The sequence below is a fragment of the Denticeps clupeoides genome, chromosome 8, assembly GCF_900700375.1.
Source record: "Denticeps clupeoides chromosome 8, fDenClu1.1, whole genome shotgun sequence".
Classification (NCBI taxonomy): domain Eukaryota; kingdom Metazoa; phylum Chordata; class Actinopteri; order Clupeiformes; family Denticipitidae; genus Denticeps; species Denticeps clupeoides.
This window is the reverse complement of record NC_041714.1, coordinates 12,706,586-12,730,262: the sequence shown is the minus strand read 5'-3', so window position 1 is coordinate 12,730,262 and position 23,677 is coordinate 12,706,586. Positions and strand designations below refer to the sequence as shown.

General features: G+C 43.4%; 1 protein-coding gene across 2 annotated transcripts in view; it reads left to right on the top strand.

The window, feature by feature from the left end:
- The first annotated feature begins 1,542 nt into the window (after positions 1-1,542).
- The window catches only part of grid1a (glutamate receptor, ionotropic, delta 1a), a 211,424-nt gene continuing 189,289 nt past the window's right edge, over positions 1,543-23,677 (top strand). For both annotated transcript variants that reach the window (XM_028989988.1, XM_028989987.1), the window contains exons 1-2: positions 1,543-1,801; positions 2,910-3,065. In XM_028989988.1, coding sequence (XP_028845821.1) covers positions 1,723-1,801; positions 2,910-3,065 — 235 coding nt within the window. In that variant the 5' untranslated portion in view covers positions 1,543-1,722. The remainder of the gene's footprint in view (positions 1,802-2,909; positions 3,066-23,677) is intronic.

Here is a 23,677-nt window from a genome sequence, read left to right as displayed (position 1 = left end):
GCACACAGCATACACAGTGAAATTTGTCCTCTGCATTTAACCCATCATGCTGAGTGAGCAGTGGGCAGCCATGACAGGCACCCGGGGAGCAGTGTGTGGGGACGGTGCTTTGCTCAGTGGCACCTCAGTGGCACCTTGGCAGATCGGGATTCGAACCCGCAACCTCCTGATTTCGGGGCCGCTTCCTTAATCTCTAGGCCACCTTCCCCTTTTTTTACTGTCTTAATGGACTCTCATTGGCCAGTTCAGACTACTCTATGTCCAACATCTTCACATCACTGTGCAGATTGCATTACACAGCTTTTTTGACAGGTTTGGGATGTATGGGGGACATACAGTGTGCGATCGGTGTGTGTGGGGGTCACTGTCATTCAATGTTCTGTCATGAAAAGACACACAAAGAGTGACGCGCGAAAATATGCAACAATCACACAAACCACGGATGATTGTAACAGAGAAAAAAAGGCTATGGGTGAAGAAATGAACCGACACGCGTGGGCAGGACACGAGTGAGTCCCCGCCCCTTTCCTGCGCTCCCATTGGCTGCATTGGAGACTCGACCAGATATTTCGAATGCTGGACACCTGGTGGAGTCGCCCAGACGCTACGACTTGCTTCCGATCGGTAAAATTGGCTTTAAAATGAAGATGATGGGGGATTTAATTTTTTTATCTAAGGCGCTTTGTTTGAGAAGACAATTTTAAAGTTAAAAAGAAGAGAGTGGAAGGAGAGAGAAACCAAGTCGTAACGACACTGCAGGACTCCGTAATGTCTCCATTTGCATCTGAATGCCGGCGGAGATGAAAGACAAAAAAATAAAAAAAAAGGGTCGTATTAAAGGGTCCACAGCCGCCGTCACGCCATCACGGTCCCGCACTCTCCACGCCGTCCACGGGGATGCTGAGCGGCAGCCACGTGATAGCCTTAACCCAACAATTAAGAGATATTTCCACGTTCGTCTCTCAAGAAATATCCTTTAATTGTAAGGTGAAAGTAATCGAGCATCTCCAGTCTGCTTCCATCGAGCAGAGAAGCGGTCTGGAAGAAAGAAAGAAAGAAAGAACGATGACCCTGATCGCCAGAATTAGAGGTTTAACTCATACGAAAGTCCAAAAAGTGAAAGAAAGACCAGAACCGGCCTTTACTGTAACAATCTTCAGCGCTTCAGCAGACGTCCTGCTTACCCCACAGTCCTCACCTCCCCGGTCCTCACGTCCCGCCGTGAAACGGTCACGGCTCCTCGTGGCGTCCGCTCAGAGAATAAAACGGACAACTTTCTCCGGCCCACGCGAAACTTTCCGCCCGTCACGTGGGCGTGGGTGCGCGGCGCGACTCGAACCGCGAGCCGCCGGTCCGGAGCGGCGTGTGGCGACGGCGGGTCTCGGCGCGCGCGTGAAGCCCGGTGCGCGCGTGAGTGTGAGCGCGCGCGCGCGCGCAGGGCGGAGAGGGAGGGAGGGAGGGATGGATGGATGGAGGGAGGGAGGAGGGGAGGGGGGGGGTCTCCTCCGCAGTCTCGCGGATGCTGCGCGACGCGCCGTACGGACTCGGATCAGCTGCGTCTTCCTCACCTTTTACCTTCTCTTTCCCGCCGCGACACTTTTTACCCGACCGGCTCCTCGTCCCTTTTTTAAATTCATTAAAAAAAAAAGATATTATTTTGTCTTTATATCTTTTTGTGGGGGGGGGGATTTCCTGGATGAGACGCTCGGGAAGGACGCGGAGATGGAGTTGCTCGTGATCAGCCTTTCCCTGTGGATACTGCAATGCCACTCGGCGCGCGCCGACTCCATCATCCATATTGGTAAGGCAGGATGGGGGACAGGGGGACTGGGGGACAGAGGGACTCGGGGTGGCCGCGCACGGTACCGCGGGTTCGTTTCGGCGCAACGATTTCACGGCCGAATGTGCGCCGAGCCCCGGTTAACGAGGACAGAGACGGATTACGTCGAGCCGAAAACAGCAAAAGTTAAAATTAGGTGCCGAAAAATAAAAACGTTGCCTTGAACTGTTCCCTAAAAAGCAAGAATCGAAAAGTTCCCCCCGACACAGTCGCGTGAGATCTTGTCCGGGGAACCGTGCACGGTGGCTGGTTGGGGGGACGCCGGCCCCTCCCGGCCCGAGAGCGTCAACTTTCAGCGGGACGTGATGGAAATACGAATGTCCGGGCTGTCCCGGGGCTCGGTAAAGTACTTTTTCTTTTTTTTTGATTTTTTTTTTTATCGACGCCCGCGTCCTGCGCCCCCAGGAAGACGCGCACCGCGTCCTCGGTTTAAAATGCGCAGCAGCATGTGATCGAATTACTTTCTTTACGAATAACGAATCCCTCCAACGACCACTCGCCACCGAAATAAAAACTCCTCAACGACGCCTCAGTGCCTGGCAGAAATGTCGATATTAATCGATTACAGTCCAATGTCGGTCGCGGATTTTATTTATCAATTTTTTTTATAAAGCAATCTCGCGGAAACGTAGACGTCGGCAGAACGTGATTGAACCGAAACGATATAACGAGGTGACGGAACTGTATCTTAAAAAAAAAAAAAAAAAAGACAGACCCGCTGAGTAATAAAAAGGGAACGTGACCGACATTAAACCCGCGATCGGAACCCGTTTGGCCAGTTTTGACACGCGTGGTCCCGGTCCGTGGCGAGGCTCTCCTTGCTCCCGCTGTCCGTGGGCCGCGCGAATTAAAAGCGCCGATTTAATTGTCCCCCCGGCCGTGACCGCTTTTGGCGGTGTCGCTTTAAGCCGCCCGGTCACGTGACCGACATCTACGGGCGCTGTCCGCGGTGCTGAACCCCTGAGAACTTCTCGTCATAGAACAAGTCTTGCGGTCCCAGAGTGTCTACTCAACTGTGTATGTGTGTGTGTGTGTGTGTGTGTGTGTGTGTGTCACTCACTCACAACAGGTGCCATCTTTGAGCACAACGCCGTACGGGACGACGAGGTGTTCCAGCTCGCCATCTCGGACCTGAGTCTCAACGACGACATTCTACAGAGCGAGAGGATCACGCACTCCATCAAGCTGATCGAGCCGAACAACCCCTTCCAGGCAGTGCAGGAAGGTGAGTGCGCTCTGTCTTTCCCTCGAAAGAAGGGCAAGAAGATGGTGTGGACCACGCGTTCTTTTTACTTGTGGGACTTCTTCTCCGGCATTGCCCAGTCGGCCTGCTTGTCTGGCCTTGTGACTGCGTCTCCATTTTCTGTCGCCCCAGCGTAGCGAATTGAATGCTGATTTGTTACAAGTGAGGGTGCAGCCACGCACGCCACGACGCCGTCTGCAGGATATCTCTCCTGTGTTTTGGTGTGGGTCTAAAGCTAGGTGGAAGTGTTGAGTCAATCATTGGAAAAGTTGAACACTGCCAGCTGCAATCCTGTTGCGCTGTTTTTGCACCGTGTAAACATATACATACATATACAGTACAGGCCGAACGTTTTTACACACCTCCTCATTCAATGTGTTCTCTTTATTTTCATGACCATTTACGTTGGTAGCTTCTCACTGAAGGCATCAAAACTATGAATGAACACATGTGGAGTTATGTACTTAACAAAAAGTGGAGACCTGGCCTCCACAGTCACCGGACCTGAACCCAATCCAGATGGTTTGGGCTGAGCTGGACCGCAGAGTGAAGTTAAAGGGGCCAACAAGTGCTAAACACCTCTGGGAACTCCTTCAAGACTGTTGGAGAAGCATTTCAGGTGACGACCTCTTGAAGCTCATCGAGAGAATGCCAAGAGTGTACAAAGCAGTAATCAGAGCAAAGAAACTAGAATATAAAACATGTTTTCAGTTATTTCAACTTTTTTTTGTTAAGTACATAACTCCACATGTGTTCATTCATAGTTTTGATGCCTTCAGTGAGATATATATATATATTCGGACGTAAAAGAAGCCAGAAATGTTCTTTCAACGGCCTAAGTTTAGCTCTGCATCGGCAGCCAAGGTCCTTAATCCCACAGCTACAGCTTTTCTTCTCTGGTCGCCATCGCAATATTGGCGTCAAGACCGTATCGAAGCGACCGCTTTTTTACTCCCCGTGCTACACTCTGCGGACTCCCCGGCCGTCGTCACATTAACTTGAATTCGCTCTTCCGGATGGCAGCGGGCTGCTGTTAAAGGGGGCCGCGGACATGGCACGCATTTGCCATTAGCCGTAATCACGCCGCCCGCAAGTACATTTAGGCACATCAAGGCTTCGTGGGAAGTTACCCAGTTGCACCCACGACCTGCTGAGCCCATATATGCCCACATGTGCATGTTCTCCCGTGGTGTTTGGTGACGAAAGTTATGCGGCAGGTGCGGTTGTCCACAGAGGCGGTTTTTCACCGCCGCCGAAACACGCGTTGGGCTGCTGGTCTGGCAAATGATAAAAAAAAAGAGGAATATTCAAACGGGCGAACAGAGATGCAAGACTCAACAATCATCGTCTCTATAATGCGGAGAGCCTCTCGTTCATATGAACGAGCCTCCGATCGCTCTGGTGCGGCGGATGCTGCGACTTAACCATCTTCGGTCCTCACGATGCCTGGCGCTGCGGTTGATTATCCTCCCCGAGCACCGCTTGACTTTAGCGTGGCGATGCTTTCTTTTTTCCGTTTCTTAAAGAGATCTCTTGAACCCTTGCCACGGGCCGAGTTGAGCATGGAGAGCATTTAATGAGCAGGCGATGAGAAGGTGAGGATGTCGGTCGTTGAAGCCTCAGCAGTTCTACGACCACCTGTTCAATAAAACACTTACGAATAATAATCTGCTTTTTTTTTTTTTTTTTTCTCGCTCCCTGCCGTCCCGGAGGGAGACAACAATGGCGGAACCTGTAAACCTAATTTAGACATTTGCACAAAAGCACTGACTCAATAAGATGTGTATTCATGGCGAGAGGTGCACTACGGAATCAATGATAAGCTTCTGTTTGCTACTTTGTTAAGGAGTTTGGTTCCAGATCTCGGCTTTGCCGGGTTTTTTCCTGGTTCCTCCCACCATTGTGTGACCCGGGATGGGCTCTGACTACCTAACTGCCGCCGTGTCCTCAATGCTGACTTGTCACGAGGAAAGTAATAAACTGAGCGCTGAAAAGGTCTCGCTGGTCTCGGGCATATTTTGATACTTTGTCATTTTGTGATGGTGATGGTTAAGAGGAAGCAACCCGACTGTGGTTTATCTTACAGATACACGAGAATTATTTATTCAAATCATCAAGTCCTTTATTTATTGCAAATTAGAAGATGTATATTTATATATATATATATATATATATATATATTTAAATATATATATATATATATATATATATATATTTTTTTTTTATCAGATGCCCTTATCCAGAGCGACTTACAACCAGTAGCAACTTAGGGTTAAGTGTCTTGCTCAGGGACACAATGGTAGTAAGCGGGATTTGAACCCTGGTTCATAGGCGAGTCATTTGACTTCTGGTTCATAGGCGAGTGTGTTACCCACTAGGCTACTACCACCCTGGTGAGCATCCCCCCTGTGTCACTTAAAGGTACCTTTACGATGACCCTTGGACATTGGTCAACAAATTCAGGTGGCATTCTGTTATATGAATATGAATTTATATGAAAATAATAAATACGAATGGAATGTATCCTGTATTTTTACTGTGCAAAAATACAGGATACCATATTTGTTATAATAATTATTTTTCACAATACTGTAAGCCATTTCATTAGCATACCAGAAACAAACAACCTGTGCCTCTGTAAATGCTTTGAAGCATTGAGAACACGGTGCAACACAATGTTTTTTATGTTTCTCTTGGGGAGCTGTGTGAAGCTGTGCCTCTTCAAAGTCCAATGCACGCTGATGAATTTTAACATGGCTTCTGTTTTTTTATGCAAAATGATATTTTGCTATGAGAATTGTGTCTTTAATTCAGGGATTAAATGCTTTGCTTGTGAGAGGAGTCCAATGAAGAGGTTCTAAACATATTTCACTGGGTCTCCAGTAGCACGAGTAAGAAATAGTGAAGATGAGCCCTGTGCCACTGAGGACAATGATACATCTTCTGGGGCAGGTATAAAGCCAGGACTCGATCAGGTTGTGCGCTAATTTGTTTTGAGATGAAATAGTTCTCAGAGCCACACAAAAAGAGAAAAGTTTTTATTCTAGCGATAAGGCGAAGAGGCTGGAAAGTTTGAGTTTGTAGCTTCTGAAGCTCGGTGACAAAGTGAGCATGAATGGATGAAAGAGGGCAGTTAAGAGGCCCTGGGCGATGAGCATCCACCACAGGAACCCTGCCTTTGAACTGTTGCCCACCAATGGGCTCGCCACAAAGAAGAGAGGGAGGATGAGGAAGAGGGCTGAAGGAAAACTGAGCAGGGAGGCTGGGCCGTGAATAGGGGAATATACAATAGAGCCCTTCATTCGTGCGGCGAGGTTTCATTGACTGTGCAGTCCAACCCCTGCTAACATGGCAAAGTTTACTGAAGGTCAAGAGCTGCAACTGGTCAGAAAAAATCAAGACTCAGGAGACAGGCTGCTGAGAGAAACATTGCGGAATCCAGAAAGCCAGACAGCTATCGCGCCCGCTGTCGTGCCACCGAAACACACAGACTCTGTTTTCTAGTCTAGTCCTTTAGATTACATTACATTTACATTTGTGGCATTGAGCAGCACGACTTACACAGCAATTACAGGGACGGTCCCCCCCTGGAGACACTCAGGGTTAAGTGTCTTGCTCAGGGACACAATGGTAGTAAGTGGGATTGGAATTGTACTGTAGTGCACCTCTACAACGTATCTAGCAACCACATTTTACTGGCAGTTAAATGCACAGGTCTAGGATTGTGGAGACAAGGTGGGACGCCATCTGCCATTAGGGGTAGTGGTGACCTAGCGGTTAATGAAGCGGCCCCGTAATCAGAAGGTTGCCGGTTTGAATCCTGATCCGCCAAGGTACCACTGAGGTGCCACTGAGCAAAGCACCGTCTCCACACACTGCTCCCCGGGCGCCGGTCATGCCCACTGCTCACTCAGGGTGATGGGTTAAATAACCAGGACAAATTTCACTGTGTGCATTGTGTGCTGTGCAGCTGTGTATCACATGTGACAATCGCTTCACAAAAAAAAAAAAAAAAAAATCCCACTGCAGGGCACACACACACACACATGTACATGACTTCGGATGAAAGGAGGCCAACAGAGAACCCTGAGGAAACCCACGCCAACACAGGGAGAGCATGCAAACTCGACACACACCAGGTCCGAGGCAGGACCACGTTACTACTCACCATACCACCACCCTGCGTCGGATGAAACCACCCTGGCTTCATCATTCGAACTGGGACTGAAGTCTGGAAATCGCCTCCATGCCACAGTGGAGTCAGTGGACGGTTTATTAAAAGAATAAACTAACTGCTATAGAGCCAGGGAGCGGGGAGTTAAACAAACACAAACACTCACACCGGAATGAGGCAAAGCAAAGTGCGACCTAAATAAAAAATAACTCAACATATAGTGAGGCAAACAGGGACTTAAGCACAAGGGATCGTACCGAACACCATGGGTACAAACAGGTATATGAGAGGAAGAAAAGTAAAGATGAAGAATACAGGGGGGTGCAACACAAAAGGCAAACAGGAGACAGCAGTCAGTGGGTTATGCCAGGCTCCCTGGCACAGCGGCGTGACAGCTTGCAATAAATTATATTCTAATATCACGCTCTGTTCCCATCTTCTCCTAGTTTTGTTAGCCAATTAGGGCCATTTGCTGACCGTACATTGCAAAATATGTCGTTTTTAAGATATTTAATTACCACAACTGAAGTTGGCTGCTAGTGCTGTGAGACTTATAAGACATCTTGAGATGTCTCAAGTGTCATTTACTTAAATGTAAATGGAATTTGATAGGTCCGTTCCTTTTAAAAACAGGAGAATCCTACACAGAGAACTATTGTGTTTAATTGCATTAAATTGAAACCTCACAGAAGAAACAAATGTATAACTGTTTCATTGCACGCTCCACATACGTGTGTGCCCATTGCCCAAGTGACTGGCCACTTTATTTCTGGCCATGCCAGGGAACCCATTCTAACTGGCAATGCACTTAACAGTCAAGCCCCTCGACTTCTACCACTGCAAATGCCATCAATTGCTATGACGCAGGCTGCATTTCTGCAAAGATTTATTTAAAAAATGATTAATGAAAAAGAATTATTCATGTTTAAATTGGGCTGTCTAGATGATTGTGGATATCTGACGCTAAATTCAACAGCGTGCTTAGATGTGAACCCGACTGCGTCAGGCATGATGTAGGAAGAGTCCTTGTAGCTGCCTCCCATAGATTAAAACGTGCCTGAAACGGCATTAAACAATTTAAACACACCAGCTAGTCAGACTCAAGAATTCTACCGTACCACATAATCGACACAACGCACTGCACTGCAACACGGCGTGGGCCTGCAGGCATTTCTGGGCTTGAGAGCTACTTAGCCTGGTAAGGACCCTGGATGTGGCGCAAAGTTATTCTCCGCTGTAGGTGAAAAGGATGCTTCTGATCCTCCACGTGGACGGCGAGGGACCAGTTTACGTAATCATTCCACTGAAGTAATACTAATTTTCAAGTGTTGCTGCTTTCTTTGTTTACCTGCACGGGCAGAGCATGTGCCATGGCGGTGGGCTCCGAGCGTGCTGACAGTAATGCAGAAAGGCAGACCATTTTCAAAAAGGGCCCACAATATGTCACAAGATGCTAAAGGTGACATGACATCGGATGGAGCCGGACGTATCCCCACTGTGCATTATGGGTAGTTGTGCTGACAGGTTCAGAATGGGGATGACCTGCGGACGTTATCACTGGGAGGCCAAAGCGGATGAATCATTATAATGGACTGCTGTTCAGCCAAAATGGTTATTGTTGAGCAGAAACATAAACACGGTGAGATCAGTGAGCTCTGCAGGACATTTCTGCCCTTCAATGGGCCATTTTTTTTTTTTTGTCACGCCGGTGCAAAAATCTGAGCAGTGAATTTGTGTAATATTGGCGTTTCTTTGTAGCAACAGCATATTGGCATATGTTCACAGACCACAGTTCACAACGCCGCATTTTCATATCATGCAGTGCAAGGTGCTGCGGGTAAAATGGAAGGATGCCTCAAACACACACACACACACACACACACACACACACAAAGGAAAATGCCTGTCTATTGGCCTATTACATCAAAGAAGCAATTGCTTGCAGCAATAGAACTCGGGTACTCTTACATGTAGTGGGATGATTCTGGCTATTTTGCCAGTAGAAATATCAAATGGGAGAGGCTGAATAGGAAAGGTGCATTTTATGACATGGGAGAACTAGACACGTGCATAATGCTGGCAATTCCTATGTATGGAGTTTTTATGCTTGGCAACGTGTACCGTGTGCACATTCTGACCTTGCAGTTGGTGTACCAAGAATCTGAGCGCTGTTTTATATAATGAACATGGATGGACAAAAATGTAGCCGCTGTGTTATTATAGGATGCAGGCATAAATAAAACCATCTTCATATCCAGTTGCTGTCGGTTTATGTGCCACACCATTGGATGAGACGGTGGCCTCATCAAAGGCCTCATCTCACCAAACTCTATTCTCTCTCTCAGTCTCCCTTATTCTGCTCACTTTTTATTTTTTTTTTCATTTTATTTTTTATGATTTTTGGGCAGCAATTGTTGATCCAGACCGAGTAAAGGCAAAGGCATGTGGAATGGATGTAATAAACGCTCCATTGTTATATGGAACAGATTCTGCATGCCTCGCACTATGAACTGGGCCCAGCTTCTTTCAGAACACACGCCCCTGTAGATTACTGAGATGAATGAGAGTGCATGCGCCTTTCTACTTATGTGAGCCCGAGCTTCAAAGCTTAATAATCCAGCCCACAAGAGACGCATGTACTGCACCTTCCCAGTGGTTTGGGAGTAACATTTAGCATGGCAAAGCCCTTATTGCTGTTTTCTTCTCTCTTCTCGCAAAAAAGCTGGCACCCAGCTCAGGTCAATAGCACCATCCATCCCCAGCCACCCTCAGCAGCATTCAAAGCCATGAAATGAGACAAAAAGGAAGAATTACAAGCCCTTACAAACTCCTACCAGAAGTTATAAGAATATAATCCCTTTTATTTGTCACATTAAGTAATTTGGGGTGGATTGCAAATTCTGAAGCTGAATCTCCAGGTCGTATATATTCTTTGTATAGTGACAAGTAGGATATCCATTCTTAAATGTATGTATTCATATGTTGATTCGTCATATATATATATGTATAAGGACACTGGACACACTTTGCCTCTGTTGTCAGGAGAACAGCGATAAAATCTGACTGATCTGAGTGACATTGTCTCCCTAACTAAAAATAGCCTTTCATGCTAGACAACTAAGATCCAAAAAGGGGACCTTTTTATTGCTAATGCAAATGCTTGTCTTTATAATCCGAGTGTTTAAACTTGAAGAGGTCCCTTGTTTCCAATTTTCATGGCTGGAATAATAATTTCTTTCTTCCCAGGCCTAGGCCATAAGCTTGCTTAGTGTGTACTTGCTCAAACAGTTATTGTTTGAATTTAATATGGACTCTAATCTTGTAATTATGTTATTTGACTGCTTCTGTTAGTGATGAGGCCAGCTATTCAAAAAAAAAATTGATAATCTTCCTCCCCAATATGCTGTAAATGACAGACCTGTCATGGCCAACATAGAATGTTTGGCGATAAGATCTGACTGACATATAATGTTTGGCCATGTAAAACATAGAGGGTAGGTTTTGCACAAGGCTTTTGTGTATGAGACACAAGCACCAGCAAGGAAATGAGGTTTGTGGGCGCATCTGCTCTCGCTCTTAGCCAAAAGAAAGTTAAATTCATTGTGAAACACTGCAGCACACCACGCAGTGACACCGCAAAACGTGTCCTCTGCTTTTGACCATCACCCTTGGTGAGCAGTGGGCAGCCATGACAGGCGCCCGGGGAGCAGTGTGTCGGGACGGTGCTTTGCTCAGTGGCACCTCAGTGGCAACTTGGCAGAACTGGCAATTGCCCCGATTTTGGTTGATGACTAAGAGCTTGCTCGGGCCAGGTAAGCCTAGCCAATTTAAACAGAGAGGTCAGAGAGGTTGCTGTATTTTTAATGGAATCTGGATCTGATTAGAGTGCAGGAGCCACCCTTTTTGCACCCAGGTCACACAAGCTGCCATTTGAAAAGGGCACGTTAGTGTGAGTGCTGTCATTCTAGACACACCAGATAAGGTAGAGGAACAATGAAAATATGCTCACATGCAGATGTGTTTTACGATATGCTTCTCATTCTAATGGGCTTATGTTAAGCTCTTTAGAGCTGTTTTTTTCAGCTGTACTTTGGGTTTGAAAATCAGAACATTTCACAGCTTGGCAGCCTTGCTAATATATATACAGTGTGGGTATGATTTAGTAGCTAACTTTTCCAAGTTAAAATATGGTTACTGTATCTAGAAATGTGCAAAGCCACAGAGACTGGCACGACTAAGAACATGCATTTGTCATTCCTACTTCATTTCAGACCAGCTGTCAAAAAAAGACTCAGTACAAAATAGAGTGTGAAGAATGTGGATAAAGGGGAGGGGCTGGAGAGAGAGAGAGGAAAGATGTATATTATAAAATCAATTATCATTTAAAGAAATTAAAAGTAAAGAAGACTGAAAATAGCACTACCGTCAACTTTTAATACATACCAAGACTCGGTTGCCTTTTAAAGACATAGAAAACATCCCTTTGGTGTGTTGTCAAAAGCAGTCTATGTCAGGTACACCTACTCATTCATCACTATTGAAACTAGGCTTTCTTTCAGGTAGATAAAAGGTAAATTTAACATATTTTCACATATATTTTTCATTGTAATAGGGACAGTGGTGGCCTAGAGGTTAAGGAAGCGGCCCCGTAATCAGAAGGTTCGAATCCCGATCCGCCAAGGTGCCACTGAGCAAAGTATTGTGCCCACACACTGCTGGGCGCCTGTCATGGCTGCCCACTGTTCACCAAGGGTGATGGTTAAAAGCGGAGGACACATTTTGTTGTGTCACCGTGTGCTGTGTGTTGCAGTGTTTTCACAATGACAATCACTTCACTTTCACTGGCACAGATTTGTACTGAATTTGTACTGAAACCATCTAGTGGGGGCGCTATACTTTGCTTGTCATTGCTTATGTAAACTTTATAGTAGACAGGAAGTGATGCAAAAAAAAAAAAAAAACTAATAAATGTTATTTTGGTATGTCAATTACATCTATTGCTGATTCAGACAAATCTCCAGCCTGTACTGCCACAAAGTTTTTTATTGCCAAATTATTTTAGAAAATTGAAAGCCACCTTTATCACTGCATCTCTCTCGATGTCAGGGGTGGGAAACCTGATCCATAGAGGGTTGGAATGGCTTTTCTACCATATTATGGTTTTTGCACTTACTATGGTTTTTGCACTTTAATTTTATTTTTATAAAATGCCATCCAAAATGACCAGCAGCCATTTGGGCCTCCATGATTCAGGTTCTCCACTTTTACTCTAAATGTATCAGGGCTCATCAAATCACAGTCCTCAAGGAGTAATTACTGAATCAGTAAACATTAATTTATGTGGGAGAATTGCATAATGAATTTGGACCATATAAAAAGATTTGTTTTTATGTTAAGGGCATGGTTAGTACAAGAAGAGTGTTGCTACAAATACCTGTTTTACATTGGTCACCATCAAACACGCGATCTCATGTAGCACCAAGGAAATATCACAATGAAAATATGGGGTGGTAGTAGCCTAGTGGGTGAGACACTCGCCTATGAACCAGAATACCCAGGTTCAAATCCCACTTACTACCATTGTGTCCCTGAGCAAGACACTAAACCCTAAGTTGCTCCAGTCCCTGGATAAGGGAGTCTGATAAATGCTGTAAATGTATCACCAGATGAAATAGATGCATTATTTGCCGTAATTTAATAAATAATCAGAATAATTTATTTAATTATTTTTTTGTGACATGAAAAATTTGTTCTGCTGCATAGGAATTTTATGTCTAAGCTCTCTGTATATATATGTATCTTTCTTAAGACTTGTCTGTCTGTGTCTTATGGTTGCCATGGCATTCCTCATCAAATTTGAATGCAATATGCCAGTGCCTTCGACGAATTGTTTCATGAGAATGTGTTTCTAAGGGCTCCGGTATATTAGATTTAACGGATGCTAACGAGATTTGCCCCTGATCTGCGTTCAAAGAGTCATCAGTGTCTAACTAAATGTCACCCCGAGCACAGATTTCAATAATCTTTTAATTGGCATGTAATAAGGAAGTCTGGTGCATTTTTTAAGACCCCAAACCAAGAGGAATTCAAGAGGGGGAGACGAAAACCTTTATTCTTCATTGGGATTTCTGGGCTTAAATCCTGCTGTCTGAAAACCCCTTGCTCTGAAAGGAGACTGAGACATTAGGGTTGTTAGAGCCGGTGCTCAGAGGACATTGCAAAGAGATGTGATTGTGCAGGAACGCCGCCTCCACAGTCAGGCCGGGCAATTGGTTTTAAACAGAAAAGTGTAGGAACCGAGTCCCATTTAGTGCTCATTATGGGTAGACTTGTTAAAGCCAGTTCGCCGTCTCCCATCGTAACCATGTCTTTTACCAGCATGCCCTTCTGTCCTAACCCGCCGAAGGACTTTGACAGATTCTTTTTGCTGAGTGATTTCATGTTGGCCTTTTATTGCCCCCACACACTCAATTATGTGCATCTTATCATCCAGAAGAATCCATGTGATAGGCGTGACCAGTTCTGTGTGAAGCCAAATGCCTTGCGATCAACCCTGAGAAGTGGCAGGTGAGCAAGACTGACAAATGGCACATGGAGGAGGTCACCCGCGTGTACAAACACATCCACGTCTGGTGTATCCGTCACAATGTTAGCATCCGGACCATTTGGCATATTTCTGTGCCCAGCCAAGGAGAAGAAGGAAAAGATTGAGAGGGTGGTTGAATGGACCAGAGGGTTTAAGATAAGATTATGGTGGTGGTGCTGTGGTGGTGGGGTTAGGGGGAAGGTGGCATTTCTGCTTGGCAGAGGTCCCACCGCCGCCGAGGATCGTAGGGCCCTGTGTATAATTTACAACCCACCACCTGCATGCTCGGCTGTGGAGGAACGGGGGGCGTTAAATAAGCCACTCTGTAAATCCTGTTAGAGTCGGAACAGGAGGCTGAGGAGCGTGCAGGGGTCCGGCTGTGCTGCCGTGTGCGCAGCTTTCAGGGGCCGCCGGATGAACACAATAATGGGTGGAGTCGGGCTGTTGAAAAATGATGTGCAAGATGGGAAGGGATAAAGACTTTGAAGTTTGGGGTTCAGTTAATACCACTGAAGAATTCCAAATGTTAACTATTTCTCATTCATGTGGTCCTTTTTATATAAAAAAAAACAAAAAAACACAATTCTAATATGCTTAACAATAACACGCAAAAAGAGCTCTTTTCACCACGAGGCTTGGCAACAGAGAAGTGATGTGAGGGTGTGGTTATGGGTAGTGGTGACGTCGGAATGGATAAATCAGTGTGTGGAGATATCGCTTTGTCTCGGTAGTAGCCTAGTGGGTAACACACTCGCCTGTGAACCAGAAGACCCGGGTTCAAATCCCACTTACCATTGTGTCCCTGAGCAAGACACTTAACCTTAAGTTGCTCCAGGGAGACTGTCCCTGTAACTACTGATTGTAAGTCGCTCTGGATAAGGGCATCTGATAAATGCTGTAAATGTAAATGTAAATGTCTCGGTTCTGACGTTGGGGAGGTACTCCGGCTCCGTGTTCCGGTCCGGAGTTTCGTGGTGTCTATGATTTCTTCTGAATCCCTGAATGTGTTCACTTGCCATTACATGTAAAAGCAGTCCCACTGTGTCTACTCTGTGTCTGTGTCTATTATATTTGTCTGTATGTTTCTGTGCCTTGTCCTGTGTTTTGTCTTTTGTAAAATCCCTGTTTCCATGAAGTCCTGCAAATGAGTCCTGTTTTCCTGCCTCGCCACACCAATCCATGACATGCTCATTTAGTCTCTTTCTCACTATTCACCACCACCGTGCTTCCTTCTTGATTTCTGAATTTTCCTTTTCGCTTTTTTTTTTTTTTTTTTGCTGTTCACTCAAGTCTCATATCTGCTGATTTTCTAAAGCCGCTCACAAGGCCAAGTGCCATTTCAATATATTGCAGACCAAGTCCACCAGTATTAGTAGAACTTCTGCTCTCACTTTGTTTTGCTGCTCCCTGGTCCTCATGAAAATGGATTGTGAGGGTTTCATGGAGGCAACTGCACCTCAGTTGCCCATCCTGCATGTAGAGTAAACCCATGAATTATAAACCGCGGTGTCAAAAATTGGGTCTAAGTGAGGAAGACAGTGCTGACTCTTTTAAAAGTCCTGGTTGTAAGTGATTAATAATTCTTCTGTCCTCGTTCAAGTGTCACCACTGCAGTCAGTCTTTGTCTCAAGGACACAAATGACCTGGGGTGATGAAAGGATTATTCTTGGCAGAGAACTGTACCTTCATAAAGTTTGCTTTTTTCTAACATGGTATATACTATGCGATTATATACTACCATGTGACCTCGAATGGGTATTTATTTTTGGCCTATATGTTTCGGTGCATCATTTGCATTTTCCCCTGAGGGGCCAAGTCTAAGTGTGCAGGCGTGCTTGTGTGTAGCAACTGTAAATAATAAACACCAAATGAATTAAATAGCTTATCCAAAGTTCTCTAGATGTAGGTTACAGCTGTTCAGTTCTTGTTGGTTAGAATCAGCATGCCAGCATTTCCCTTCATTCTCCAGCTGGTCAAAAAAAAATAATATTCAGCATAGACATATTCAGAATAGCATATTTCAGCCTCATTTATACATGTATACGGTATACAGTTGCCCTTCAGATTAATAGTGAACAGGTTTAATATTATCAAATATTTAATATAATCACCTGCGGTTCATACTTGTTTGATGTGAATTAGCAGACTTGATCAAACAGCAGCCTATCTTTGGACTGCTGAACTTGTTATGCTGTCTATCATTAATATTGGCCTGTGGCCAAATGTGTTGAGCTGTGGGTGGTAGGTTAATGATTTATGTAAACCTGCAGATTTGGCCTACACTGGTTAGCAGGTAACTTCTTATGTGGATTCTTTTAAAATGGTATATTATACATCATCAACATGTCACACTTTGTGCTGGATTGCATTGTAATTTTTTTAAAGCATACTTTTTTGAACATTAGGACAGGAAAACTTGCTGGATTGCAAATAGTATTTTAGTTTACGCTGCTGTCTAGATGAGAGATATTTCTTAGGCAATGTTAGGTATTAATATGTGTCTCTGTGTATAAGACTGTCATAAAAAGAGCATGACACTTTGTAAAATTATGATGGTAAATGGTGAATCCTCTAAATTAGTTAATGTGTACAGTTTTGAATCATGATTTAAAACTAAAAACAGTGTCATATAAACCCAGACTTTTCTATGTTTTTAAGCATTTTAGAATTATAATGACTATTTTATATTAAAATATGGATTGTGGATATGGGATCACATATGGCTTTATATGTAAATTTGTGCATGTCAGCCTGTCAAAATGAGGTGGTACAACCATCAGTGTCTAAGTCTGAGGATCCATTTGTTGTCTGTTCATACATAATGTACCTAAATACTGTTTAAATACTGCAGGAACCATAAGGAGGCCATTTGCATTATACCATATATACGTTTGCATTAATAATGCATGAGGTGTGGATTAAATAATTGAAAATGAGTTGAAGGCCAAATCCATTGAGATTTTTGAAAACATTAAATGCTGCTCATGAGAAAAGAGTCTATAGATGTGGTGGTTCAAAACAGAGTGCGCTGTACAAGATCACGAACATGTCAAAGTACGATCCCAGAACTGCGGGCTCCTAGCGAGCAGTGCCTCTGGCAAGATTCACACAAGCAATCACAAGCTCTGCCTTCATGTCTCTAGTCATGATGTCTTGGTTTTACAAGATGTGTATCTGTACCCGGTTTACGTGCAAGTAGTGTAATGACTTGAATGTGCAAGCGTAACAAAAGCGTAACAAAATATGGGGTGGCTGTGTGCAGTGTGGTGTGTGTGTATTTTTCGTCTAATTAAAAAAATGGTTGGAGTGCTGCAAAGGTATTGCGTGCTGAGGAACCTGGATGCCCTGATGTGGGAGCTATCTTTCAGGCGTTTTATTCAGTCAGAGAGAGAGATAAGAACTTAATTTCAAAGAAGGTATTCTCTAGGGTCAGAGATGAGATTGGCTAGAGCAATAACATCATGCTAAGCAGAGTCAGAGTGACAAGCCAGCTGGAAGTGTCAAGTGCTCTCAGTGATATGAACTGTATGGCACACTATCAGATTATACCTGTGTCTGTGTGTTGTGCATAAAGTCACACAATGTTTATCTGGAAATTATGGAAAACTATATATATACAGAATAATTGGATCCTTCTAAAAAGCCAATTTTCTATATGTATATCAATATGTATTCTATATAGATATATGTATTCTATATGTCTCTAAAAACACCTTGACAGGTTATTGGTCACACAACACATAAACAACTCAAATCAATTTCCGAAGAAAGCCTTGAGTACTGTCCTGGTGCAAAAGGCGTCACTGAAATGCCATAATGCCATAGAAATGTCAAGGAATGGATAAGAATAGTGACCAAAGAGTGAGAAGGTGAAGGATAGACCCAAGTGGCCATTGACCTTTCCTAAGAGAAATAAAAAAAAGGAAAGTGTCTCAGAGACTTGGTTCCTAACAGGGTTCTAAAGGACAACCAGGAGACAGGAACGTGGTGACATACTAGGATGTTTCAGAGATATAATGTAACTGTTCCATTGTGTTGTGTTATAACTAGATACAGACAAACACACAAGATGTTTTAATAGATGCACACTGGATTGCACACTGGATGGACCCACAATGTTACGGCATTTATCAGACACCCTTATCCAGAGCGACTTACAATCAGTAGTTACAGGGACAGTCCCCCCCTGGAGCAACTTCTTGCTCAGGGACACAATGGTAGTAAGCGGGATTTGAACCTGGGTCTTCTGATTCATAGGCAAGTGTGTTACCCACTAGGCTACTACCACCCCGTATGTAATGTCTATGGTTGGTTGTATGGTATGTTGGTTCTCATTTTTGAGAAGAGGTCAGAAAATCTGAGAACTCCCAGGTTCTCTCGAAGACAGAGCAAGTCTTGGTTGACTGACGACAGATCTCTAATGCTGATGCACATTTTTAAAAGCCTAGAAAACATAGAGAGCCTGACATTAGCATTTCCACTCTGTTTCATTTCATTCTTAATATTAATTTCTTTGTCAACAAAAAAAAATGTAAGGCGAAAGTCATATTTTTCCATGAAATAAAAAGTGAAGGTGATGTTAAAACCATTTAAACATAGACATTACATTCAAACTGATTATTCAACCTCATAAAGTTTCACTACAGGTTGGAAAAAAAAAACTTAAAATGGCCGTACAAAATTTCAGCATTCCATTGTGTAATTTAGAAAATGTGAGTCAAATGTGAAGTCCAACACGAATAAGATAAGATAAGATGATCCTTTATTAGTACCACAAGTGGGAAATTTACAAATAGACCAGTGGCTCCCATGGAGGAACCCCTACCAGAACGTTTCCTCTTCAACCCAGCCTTAATTAGACTGACATGTCTTCTTATATATGCAATGTGTAGGATTTTTACTTTTAATTTACAAGATCTCTCGTTTAGGAAACCCGTCACTGGTGACTCTGTGGTAAAAAGGTGCTTTCTGGTAATGTTGACCAGATTCATGCAGCGTTTTTTTCTGTACAATGTGTTCTTTTTCTGTCCTGAAACTGCTTCTTTTTTTTGGCAACACAGTGGCTATGACACAATGCAGAATCAAGCTTAGGACCTGTAGGAGGGGATCAAGTGTGACTCAGAGGCAGCCAGGGAAAAGTCTGATGAAGTCTGAAATACTCAATCCCTCTTTATTACGTCCATTCAGGGACACAGTGCTGCATGCCGTGTCCATCACGTTGTAATCCGCCGCAGTGCCAATCAACCCCTAGCAACCTTTCATCTCTCAGGAAGGATGAGCTCTGTCTCACTGTCTCCCCGCTGATTCGGGCACTCGGTTTCGGGGTGTCCTGTCGCTGGCCGTGGCTGTGATGCTTTCAGAAATCAGAGCATTCAAAAAAATTTCATGATCATATCGTTTGGTGGAAATATGGTTGGTTGCAAAATAATTAAAAACTACAAAAACAAACAAAAAACAAGAACATTGCCGGTGCCGGTAGTTCACAAATAGTTATGTTATGAATTCCCATTGCCATGGCAACTGCTTCATCTATGGATTTTTGTTATCTCCACCTGTTGCCTGGATTCAGATATTGAAAAGGACAGCAGTCCAGCATCTTTTGCAAGGCTGAATAATTTGGAGCGTTTGTATGATTCTCTCTGTTTTTTACGTATTGAAATCTTAGAGCAGACCAGAAAATAACCCAAATGTGTGCTTTTATGTTGCCTGTCTGTGTAATGTGTGGTGATGTCTTAAAAATGCTGTTCATGGGCGAGAGGTGAGTCGAGGGCAGAGCAAGCTCTTGTTGAGGAGGACAGGAAGTGAAAAATGTGAAATTAACATAATTGCTGCATAATTAGCTGTTTTCTCCCTTTCTGAGATCATTTGGCATTGACTTCTCTGGGGTTTAATGTGTGTTTGCATTTCACTCTGGTTTATGAATCACTGCATAATGGATACTCTTCCCTTGAGTGCCCTTCATTTAATTTACAAAGCTATTCATATCAGATGGGCTAGTTTGGGGGAAAAACATAAAAACACCTCTTCTACCGCCATAAACCAATAGTATTTTCTTTTATAAGAATAGACAGAAACGCTTCAGAACCATGTAACATTTCAAGCTGATCAAAAGTAGTATTATTGGATCGAATGAAATGATTTTTCAGTTTCTCACTCCAGCTTCTGAAATCCTCGATCAATGTTTGCCTCAGTGCCATGGCAACACCTGTGCAGGTCTACTTTACATACAATATGTTTTTAAGTCTCCACAAGGACTCTCCAGCTACTCTTTTGTTTGAACGTGTTCTTGATGCACAAACCTGGATATGTTACCAGGCCCCTCTTGTGCCGCCGAGTGCTGCCGTATTCGATGTTCGGGAGACGTTTCTCAGAACTCCAGCTGTGCTTGTGCGTGGTATTGCTGTGCATGGTCCATGCAGCCTCTTCTGGCTTTTAAATCACAACAGACATCTCTCTGGCTTTCTGTGTGAAAACCGTTTCCCCCCCACACCTGGCATCTGTTCCATGTGTGCATTCTGCACCTTTAGGCCCTTAACTTTAGAAGCTTAATAGCCATTCGATAAGCCAAGTATTCAAGCATCAGTTGTATAAGCCAGTCAACTAACATGGTATGCATTTCCTATGAAAATTGTTGACATGCAGCCTAATTGCCTTGCAGCACTGTTTTCATAGCGAGATCTGGATCTGGAGAGCCATCCATAAATTCCTGGCCCACAAGAGCATGGGGATTATTGAGAGAGCTTTGTGTGGCTGTGTGCCACTCTCGCTTTCAGAGCTTTTGTCCTCCTCGTGAAATGTTGGATTTATCTGAAATGACATAATTCACTGATTCGGTGATGGTGAATACTAATCGCAGGAAAGGCCTTGGGAATCATTAATCTGCGCAGTTCTGAATTTTCTTCACCGACACAAATATAATCTTGCCAAAGCAATCATAAGAGTATGCCAAAGGATGATGGTAACAATTAATAGTGATTTGTAGTACATTTATGAGGACATGAGCATCATGCATGTCATGTCTCTGCTTTCTGGTTCTTTGGATGGAACAACTCTTTAAAAAAAAGTTAAAAAAAAAATGTTTATGTTTTTTTATATTTGTATATTTACTTTTTTATATTTCATAGTTCTTCATAATGAAGTTGTGTTGCTTGAGTGGCACCGATGGTTGGAATCAAATTCCTAGTGTGTGCTAACATACTGTTACTAGGCCAATAAACATGATTCTGAATCTGATGTAGATGGCGTTACAATTTTCGTGTACTAAAACAGTAAGCATTTGGTAATGTTCTTAAATGTTCTTCTTTTTCATCTTATTATTATTACTCAACAAAAGCAGTTAAACGTGATGGCACCTGGAGATGATACAACGGATCAGTCTTTACTTTCTCCGTAATTCTTCAGCATTGAGCGTAGTTTGCTATTATTACTGTGAACAGCTGAGCATGCATGCATGTGTCTTGCTTGGTGCTAAGTCCCTGTGATGCCTTGAGGCAGGATCCAGAAACAAACCCAAAAATATCATCAGTGATTTTATGAAACTTGATCAGAAGCAGATGCCAGTTAAATGTTCAAATGCAGACACGTGTCCGCGTCGCTTTCTGCCTTGAAGACAGACGCTGTGTTTTTCTTCAGGACAATTGGGACAGTATAAGGATTTTGCCCTGCTGTTACCCTGCTGCTGCCCTGCTGCCTGTTAAAAAATGCTATAAAAAACATGACATTACTGTTATGGGTGCAGTTATTATGGGAAATGTTTAAAAGGTCTGGCCGTTATTATAATATTAGACTGTTTAAATTGTAAGTATTTTGTCAGTGCTACTCATTGCCTTACAGTGCATTACGATGCCATTCTCACCTCTGATCGTTTTTTCCAGATTATAGTTATGAAAATGCTCACTCCTACAGTCTCGCCTACACTGGCCAATTGCTTCATGCACATTTCTTCTCAGGATGCCTGTAAACCGGGGCTGTGGAATTAAGGACACAATTAACATTCCTTCTGGCATCTTCTGCAAACTATTAATTTCATCACTCCTACAGGGTGATGACCATGACTCCTCAGATGCACAAGGAGGGAATCGGTATCTTCCTCTCGCCAGTGAATCTTAATAAGGGGTAGTTAATAAGGGTACATAGTATCGCCTTTACAGAAGATACAGTATATGCATCATAAAGTAGATATTTCATTAATTAAGGCTCAAGGAACCCATGCTAACCATAATTAGACACATTTAATATGTTTCTTAATAAAATTTGATCTGAAGTTTATACACATCAGCCTTTTGTGCTACAGGTTGAGTACGCTGAGGGTGTGTTGGATTCAGATTTTGACATGGATGGACCTTAAATCTTTGTAAAAAACGGATTAAGATACCCTGCAGATTCTGACATATTTATCTTTTACATTTTCATCTAAGTGCTGATTCATCTGATTCAGATGTGTTAACATGCAAAGGAGTCTGACCTCAGCCATGATCTTGGATCTGAATCAGTCCTAAAACTACTTCACTGTCATTTCCATCCTTATGTATGTCTCTAGCTAGGACAAAGTTTGTAAAGAAAACAAAGCTGCATTAATTGCATAAATGTATTTGATTTAATTTTGACAGCACTGAAAACAATGATCACATTAGTAAGTTTCCACCCGGTCACTATCACTGTTCATTTTCTGAGGTTAAACGGTATGTATTCTGTACCATGGAGAACAAAGAGAAGGTCTTGTGAGCCAAACATCAGCACCTTTAAAGGCTTGAAAAGGCACCAGGCTAAGCTCTACAGAGTGATTCAGCCAAATGAGCACTGTCAGGATATGACAGTTGCTGGCGTTGCCCGTGCTGACGTCAAACATTAAAAGTGTTAATGAATAATGGATTCTGGAGACCTCAGGTTCACTAACACCAACCATTAAATCAGCCTCCAGGATCTGAACCTGTGCTTCCACGGCCGCATTGAAGTTGGCCACGTCATCCTCCTGCTGCCCGGCACACTAGGCAGATGTCTTTATTGCTAAACATTTCGCTGCCTTTAAGTTTCCCTTTATTCCTTAATGAGTATGGTAAGTAGAGGTATTTTGGATACCTTCCATTGCTCTTGGATGAAGCTTATGTCACTGTCTTAATCACAGTTTGAGCTAATTGTCTTTTCACAGTGGTGAGACTGTATAGCATCAGTGCTGGATTTTATATAGGTATATTTTTATACTGTTCCGTGGCAGATTTTATTGCACTTTTGCTTTATGCCTAAGCCCTCAGCTTGGCAGAATATGCTCTTGTCCCTTTAGACCCTCCTAGACCCTTGACTGGACAATTGGCTATAGAAAATGGGAGGGATTCATGGATGAATGGCTGGATGGATTTATTCCAGGTTTAGCATATGTCTCTTGGATACATTCTACATTTAGCATATGTCTCTTGGATATGTTTACACATGTTTAGATGCAAATTGCATGTAAAGCCATCCAGCTGCATATTGTATTTCACAGGAAGCTTTCAGTGAGAGTGGCGCTGCTGGCTGCAGCTCTGTCACGACGGGTCAGAGGCTTCAGTGCTCAACCCTGTGCTGTTTTGATTGCCCCAATTTAAATTCTCCCTTTCTTACAAAAGTCCTGTCACATTTCAGCCAATTCCGTCTTACATCTCCCGAACCGCAGTGCAGAATGAATGTGAAAGGAAGGGATTCATTCCTGCTGTCACACCGAAGTGAGAAACGTTTCATTTTATGTCCTCTGGAGCAATTACTTCTTCCTCTTGTTGCTCCTTCCAGATATGAAAGCAAGCTAATAATTGTACCTTGGCATTTTGTGTATTAATGGTTTCTTCCATTTATCGTTCCATA